This window comes from Solanum stenotomum, chromosome 6, assembly GCF_019186545.1.
Source record: "Solanum stenotomum isolate F172 chromosome 6, ASM1918654v1, whole genome shotgun sequence".
NCBI lineage: Eukaryota > Viridiplantae > Streptophyta > Magnoliopsida > Solanales > Solanaceae > Solanum > Solanum stenotomum.
The window spans coordinates 55,637,001-55,644,842 of NC_064287.1; the positions used below are offsets into that span (position 1 = coordinate 55,637,001).

The window sequence follows — 7,842 nt, forward strand, 5'->3', positions numbered from 1 at the left end:
TGTGGTCTTAAACTAAAGATAGGTTGAAAAGTATCACTAGAGTTGCCGTTTGGCCATTTTCACAAATGCTAGTTAGGTTGGCCAACTTAGATCTGGTCCCTTATTAATGGGTACACTACTCAGCTCTTTCACAAAACAATAACTGGCTTTCAATCTTCTATACCACAATGTTATATAACGTATATGTTTTTCTATTTAACTCCCCACATTATCACATTATACTTTGCTCTCATACATACCTCAAGTAAAATGGAGCCATGGAAGGACCTGAGCGGGAAAGTAGTGATGGTGACAGGGGCATCCTCCGGGATAGGGCTAGAGTTCTGTCTCGACTTGGCCAAAGCCGGTTGCAGCATAATTGCTGCTGCTCGTCGTATTGACAGGCTGGACTCTCTCTGCAACGACATTAATTCAGAGGGTATTCGGCGAGCATTTGCCCTTGAGCTTGATGTCATGTCCAATGGTGCTACCATTGAGGGCGCTGTACAAAGAGCTTGGGATGCCTTTGGACGTATCAATGTCTTGATTAACAATGCTGGCATTAGAGGTAATTTCATACATTTAAAAGATATTTAAGTAAAGAAAAGTACGATCTCTAAAAAAAAAAGTAAAAATTTAAATGAAATGTCACACACTTTAACATGGTACGTAAAACAAAAGTCCTCAATTTGAATTTCTAAAAAGTATCACGTATCATTATCAGTATCATCATCATATATAGGTAGTGTTAGCTCTCCACTAGAATTGGCAGAGGAGGAATGGGAACATACCTTCAAGACGAATCTCAAAGGGGCATGGTTGCTGTCCAAATATGTTTTTAGACGCATGCGCGATGCCAAACAGGGCGGAGGATCTGTTATTAATATCTCTTCAGTTTCTGGTCTGAATAGAGTACTAGTACCCGGGGGTCTTGCTTACGCTTCTTCAAAGATGGCTCTTGACATGCTCACTAGGGTACGTACTAGCTACTGTCTTAAAACCTGCAAGGTTTCATCTACCATTGATGTATTATCGAAATGTTGAATTATTTTATTCTCTGTAATTCAAATAAATGGCAGATGATGGCACTTGAATTGGGAGTATACAATATCAGAGTGAACTCAATAGCACCAGGAGTTTTCAAATCTCATATAACAGAGAGCCTTCTGCAAAAGGAAGGGTTCAATAATGTTATTTTGCGAACCGTTCCTCTGAGATATCTTGGAATGACAGATCCGGCATTAACATCACTCGTTAAGTATTTGATCCATGATTCTTCAGAATATGTATCTGGTAATATTTTCATTGTTGACAGCGGAGGTACCTTAACAGGTGTCCCAATTTTCTCATCACTCTAGAACAAAGGCAAATTCATGATTTAAGTTTGACAAGTTCAACCAAAGCCGAATTAAGGTTTTCTAGAATAGCGGCCTCAATTTAAGATACAATAATAGTAGACTAAATACTTATTAGGATTATTTAGTGTACACCTTAACGTTTTTGTAATACTAATTACCTTCCTATGCTTGGCTACGAAGATACAATAATAGTAGACCAAATACTTCAAATTGTGTATTATTATTTTTTTGGCCAAATGTGTAATGTTTGTTGTATAAGCTGAACTTTTTGATATGATTCTCTTTAGACTGTCAAAGAAATCAGACAGTTGACGATTGCACCAATACATACACACTGTTAATTAGAAGAGTTTCACCTATCTATGCATGCTGGTCTCGCAATAAAAAATTGCAATAGAATCATAAATAAAAGGTAGTGTAATATGAATCTTCATCTACGTAGCTACCCTTGAAATGATATTAACATCAAAAGGTAGAGGGAATAAATTCCAACGCATACAAGAAGTAAATTCAGTGAAATTCTCTTAGACTCTAGCATGAAAATTCTTCCAATTAATGCGTATATAGACAAATCTACATAGAGGAAGAAGAAGCTTCGAGAGAAACTGTCACACCCCAAATCCGGATGTGATGGCACGTGTCCATTTCCCACCGGACACGTCAGCCTAACCCAACCACAACGATAGAGAAGTAGAAATACGAGAATAAAAGATAATAAATAAGCGGAAGACTTTAATTAAGACTCAACACTACCCAGAATTTGGTTGTCACATGTACAAACCTCTAAATACAGAATTCGAATAAAAATATACAAGTCTCAGAGTATAGTTCTCGAATAGAACAAAACTGAAAGTAAAGATAACTCAAGGGCACGTCTGGAATGAACCGCTACCTCTCGAGTATGTCCCGAAGCTCAATCTGCTAAAGAAACTACTAAGCCGAATCTGAGAGAGAGCTGTCAACCTACACAATTGTGTAGAAGCAAGGGTGAGTACCGAAAACCACAGGTACTCGCAAGTAACTCTAAACTAAGCAAAACTAGCAGCTACAAACAACTCCTTTCAATCCCAACCGAACCACCGAAACTTCAATCTAGCAGCAAACCAACCAACCTATACTAAACAGATCATATTCAACAGCCAGAACCAACAGTATATCCTCATCAACCTCAGATCAACAAATAAGAGCAAGTAGATCAAATTCCACATAAGAAGGGTAAACCGATACAATCCACACATCACAGACAAAGATAAGGCAAATGCGATGCAAAATGCAATAATGATGTCATGTAGTCGTGATGCATGTCTGTCCTACGATACACATCTGTTGACGTAATCAGTCCGCGCTGAATACTCAAATCAGAACCCATGGGGGCCACACATGGACCATGTATCACCGCCGGAACCAGATCCCATCGGCATCCAAATCGCTAGCCGGAGCTAGTCCATCTCATATATCTCTAGCCGGAGCTAGTCTCAACTGTGTCTCATATCCATCCATCCTCATATCAGTGTCTCAGAACTCATGCAACAGATAGTTCACACATGGGATGAATAATGAATATGCACATGTCATCAATCACAATCATATCACGATCACATCATAGTATTACACATCATCTGTCTCAATCACAACCATATCACGACCACATCATAGTATTACACATCATCTGTCTCAATCACAACCATATCACGACCACATCATAGTATTACACATCACCTGTCTCAATCACAACCATATCACGACCACATCATAGTATTACACATCACCTGTCTCAATCACAACCATATCACGACCACATCATAGTATTACACATCACCTGTCTCAATCACAACCATATCACGACCACATCATAGTATTACACATCATCTGTCTCAACATCAATGTCTGTATCAATCATAGCCTACTCATGCTCTTCTATCCCCTCAATATCAGTTATCACATGACTTATTCAACAAATTCAAGTCACATATAACACATTTAGCTCGTTTTATTCCCCATCTTTCATTTACAACAATTTCAATCAACAAATAAAACCCATCCTCAATCCCCATTACTCCCCAACACAATTAGGAAAGTAGTCATGCGTAGTCTAAGAGTTTTACAAAGTTTGGAAGCCACTTGCCTTAAAACGAACTCCAAAAGTTACTTGACTTGAGCCTTTCCTTTCCGAGTATAATCCGGATCACGATAATCTATTCAAACAATTATTCACAATCACAATTCGAGTCCAATGACACCAAAATCAAGAAATTTAGGGAAAAAGGGCAAAACGGTCCAAAAGTCTCATACCGGAAAACGATACCCAAATCTGGAAATTTTTTATGTAAAATGATCCTTAAAGTATTTGGAAGCTAATGGTGAAAACCAATTTGAAAACGGAGTTGAAATCAATTCACAAACTCAATTTGAAGGAAAATCCACGTTCTTGAAGAAGCCTAAAATATTCGGATCCGAAACCCCGACTCGAAAATGAAATATCTCTTGAAAAACATCTTACCCATGCTTAGATAAGTTCAAATATGAAATTTCATCAAAAACGGAGTTAAGATCGACCTTGAAATTCTCAATTTATCAAACTTTAACTTTACCGGGAAAGTCCAAATTGTACGCGGTTAATATGATGAAAATAATCGATGAATCAATAATTTTATGTTAAAATCAGTTTACCCATAACATAAGGATCGTAAATATACCTTTTTCATCAAAAAGGGAGTCCAAATCGATAAAACCCCAATTTTTCCCAAGAGATTTACGGATAGGAAAAAAAACCAGATAAAGAAATTATGAGAAAATGTCGAATTGAAGATTGAATACTAACCCTCATATTAATTCAAGAAGAAACCCGTAAGAATCACTCCATTCCGATCTCTAGAACTCCCGATATGCTCAAAATACCAAATGAACACAGTCTGAGATTTTTATAACAGTACATGGCTGTTATGCACCAGAAAAACAGCAGTTAATCTTTCACTAAAAAGGCCGTAATTTCCTCATACGATAGTGAAATGACCCGATTCTTTTTTGTAAATGTCTTAAATAATGATACGGACCTGCTCGTTCAATCGGAGCTCAATTTCATGCTCGTTTGCCCAGTCAAATATCATTTCTACTCGGTAAACAATTATTTCTTATTTGCGATAAAAGTCCAATCTCGGGTTAGCGAAAATGCACCAAAATTTGCAGATAAGTCCTATAATTCATGCTCAAAATTTCAGAACTTTCGGAATAATTTTTCGACCTTTAAAACTAATAATGAACCCTTTAGTTGCCACAATTTGCTGAAATAGTGTCAAAGCATCCAAGAAGCTTAAAAGCTCACTTAAAACTCATTTGACACTTCCCGAACACAAACCAAATATGCTACTAGCTTGAAAATGACATTTCGGACTCAATGAAATCGTCGGAATTTGAATTCGAGGTCTCCTTGACCCGGTATCCGATAAGGCGTCAAGAAACTAACTTTAGGCTCAAAAACTCGAAACACACTCGAGGACTCTAAAAATTCAACCAAGACTTATTCTAGACTTAGAATCACCCCCTGAATCCAACGGTGCCCTCGGAATTCCATTTCGAGCACCGGAACCTCGTTTGTTGACCAAAGTCAACTCTTGATCAAAATTTCACAATTTTTGCAACTTAGGACCTCAAATCTTCGTTTTAACTCCAAATTCGACTCCGTAAATTCTCATAGACCCGTTTCGACATTCTAAAACTGCTGGAATTGACGGAAATCCGATTCGAGTCTCGAAATTCCAAATGACTCGGAATAGCACTTTTAACCAAACTTTAACTCTTAAAAACTCAACTTTCCAAAAACTCAACTTTTCATCAATTTTCCTTCAAACCAACTTCGAAAATACAACAATTAGGACTCGGGGCAACTATCGGGAGGGGTAAAACGGTCATTTTATGAAAATTTCTAAAAATAACCTTTAGGGTCATTATAGAAACGGGCAACTTCACTAATTTGCATTACTGATGACACCATATATTAATAACAGTAATAATAATAGTTGGGCTAACTCTAGGACCACTGGACCTTCATCTATTAAGTAATAGACATGTTCTTTTATACACCTTTTATTTTCTCACAATCTCATAAAAATACTCCAAAAAAACAGTTATAATCAATCATAAAATAAAAGGGGTCAATCAATTAGAATAAAATTATCACAGGATTATTACTTCTGATGCATCGATGAGACAATAACTAGTAGCAGTAATTATTACTCCATGAAATTCATTTTCTTACTAGCCACAAAATGTAATGCTTTTCAATATACATTAACTACAACCGAGTCGAGTCGGTCCTCTTGTATGTATTTATAAGATAAAAAATTAAAAAGGATTAAAATATAGAGTATAAATTATCACTTATTGGTTGTTTGAGTTTTCTAACAATTGTGACTTTTGTGTTAATAGTATGGAAGTTTTGTGATTTTTCAGTTAAAAATAAAGTTATGTGACTTTAGTGAAAAAAAAGTCACAGTTATATGAGCATTTATGAAATTTACTCCTTTTCATTTTGCTACTAAAGATAAAAGGCTGAAAGTCTTAACTAGAGGTTGGCCGTTTGGCCATTTTCACAAATGCTAGATAGGTTGCCAACTTACAACTTAGATTTGGTGCCAACATTAGCCAGCAATAATATTGGTACACTACCATAAAACATACTTATTTTCTATATAACTTTCTGCATTATTATCACATTATACTATATATACCAAATAAAAATGGAGTCATGGAAAGACCTGAGTGGAAAAGTAGTGATGGTGACAGGGGCATCATCAGGAATCGGGCGAGAGATCTGTCTCGACTTGGCAAAAGCTGGTTGCAGCATCATTGCTTCTGCTCGTCTTTTTGACAGACTGAAATCTCTCTGTGATGCGATTAATTCAGAGGGCCAGCAGTGTGCATTTGCCCTAGAACTTGACATAACAGCTGATGGTTTTACTGTTGAGGCTGTTGTACAAAGAGCCTGGGATGCCTTTGGACGTATCGATGCCTTGATTAACAATGCCGGCCTTAGAGGTAATATTCATATAGTTAGAAGTAAATCAAGTAAATATAAGTGTAATCTCTAAAAAAAAAAGTAAATATTTTAGATGAGATGTCACACACTTCAACATGATATGAAAGCAAATAGGCATAATACATAAATGTCCCCTTTAATTCGGTCTCATTTCACATTTATACCCTCCAATTTTGGATGTGCACAAATAGACACTTAAACTTGTATAAAATTGATCATGTAGACACATTAGTCCTACATGACATAATACACGTAGGACACCATGTAGAACTCAAATTGCCATGTAGGACGCGTGTGTCTATTTATTCAATTTTATACAAGTTTATGTGCCTGCTTGTGCACATCCAAAGTTAAATGGCATAAATGTGAGCTGGGACCAAGTTAAATGATATATTTATGTATTATACCAAGCAAATGTAAGTCCTGGATTAGAATCTCTATGAAGTTCGGTTGCAACATTGGTATGCAGTTTTAAATCTACTGCAAGTGAAGTTCAGACTAATGCTGCACCTGAAGTTTGAACTTAATAAATAATTTTGTTGGTTATTTATCATCATATATATATGTATAGATAGTGTGAGCTCTGCACTAGAATTGTCCGAGGAGGAATGGGAACATACCTTTAAGACAAATCTCAGAGGGGTATGGTTGGTGTCTAAATATGTTTGTAGACGCATGCGCGATGCTAAACAGGGCGGAGGATCAGTTATTAATATCTCTTCAGTTTCTGGTCTGAATCGGGTACTAATACCTGGGGGTCTTGCCTACGCTTCTTCAAAGATGGCTCTTGACATGCTCACTAGGGTACATACTAGCTAGTGTCTTAAACTTTTCTTGGGTGCATCTACCATTGATATATCATCAAAATGTTCATTTACTTTCTTCTCTGATATTCAAATAATGACAGATGATGGCACTTGAATTGGGAGTATACAAAATAAGAGTGAACTCAATAGCACCAGGAATTTTCAAATCTGAGATAACAGAGAGACTTATTCATAAGGAACGGTTCCATAATTTTGTTTTCAGAACCTTTCCTTTGAGAGATCTTGGAACGACAGATCCAGCTATAACATCAGTTGTCAGGTATTTAATCCATTCTTCTTCAGAGTATGTATCCGGCAATATTTTCATTGTTGATAGCGGAGGGAGCTCAACAGGTGTCCCAATTTTCTCATCACTCTAGAACAGAGGCAGATTCATGATTTACATTTGATGGGTTCAACCAAAGCCAAATTAAAGATTTTCTAGAATAACAACCTCAAGTTAATATACAATAATAGTAGACTGAATACCTCATTAGGATTATTCAGTGTACACCTTAGCTTTTTTGTAGTTCTAATTACCTTCCTACGTATGGCTACTTGATAATCTCAGCCAGTGGCGGAGCCAGAAAATTTAACAAGGGGGTTCAAAATCTGAAAAGTAAATACACGAACTAGTGGAAGGGGGTTCAACATCTATTATACA

General features: G+C 36.6%; 2 protein-coding genes across 3 annotated transcripts; both read left to right on the forward strand.

The window, feature by feature from the left end:
- Positions 1-183: 183 nt before the first annotated feature.
- On the forward strand, positions 184-1,435 carry LOC125866607 (uncharacterized). Its single transcript, XM_049546888.1, has 3 exons — positions 184-547; positions 722-954; positions 1,059-1,435. Exons 1-3 carry the CDS (start codon positions 184-186, stop codon positions 1,335-1,337), a joined length of 876 nt encoding a protein of 291 aa, XP_049402845.1. The 3' UTR covers positions 1,338-1,435.
- Positions 1,436-4,632: 3,197 nt separating this feature from the next.
- On the forward strand, positions 4,633-7,558 carry LOC125866603 (uncharacterized). Of its 2 annotated transcripts, none has more exons than XM_049546886.1 (4): positions 4,633-4,654; positions 6,072-6,371; positions 6,944-7,176; positions 7,280-7,558. In XM_049546886.1, exons 2-4 carry the CDS (start codon positions 6,074-6,076, stop codon positions 7,556-7,558), a joined length of 810 nt encoding a protein of 269 aa, XP_049402843.1. In that variant the 5' UTR covers positions 4,633-4,654; positions 6,072-6,073. The 2 variants fall into 2 exon arrangements, with proteins under 2 accessions (XP_049402843.1, XP_049402842.1); XM_049546885.1 differs by lacking the exon at positions 4,633-4,654 and adding an exon at positions 4,821-4,841 and having other exon boundaries at positions 6,065-6,371.
- Positions 7,559-7,842: the final 284 nt, after the last annotated feature.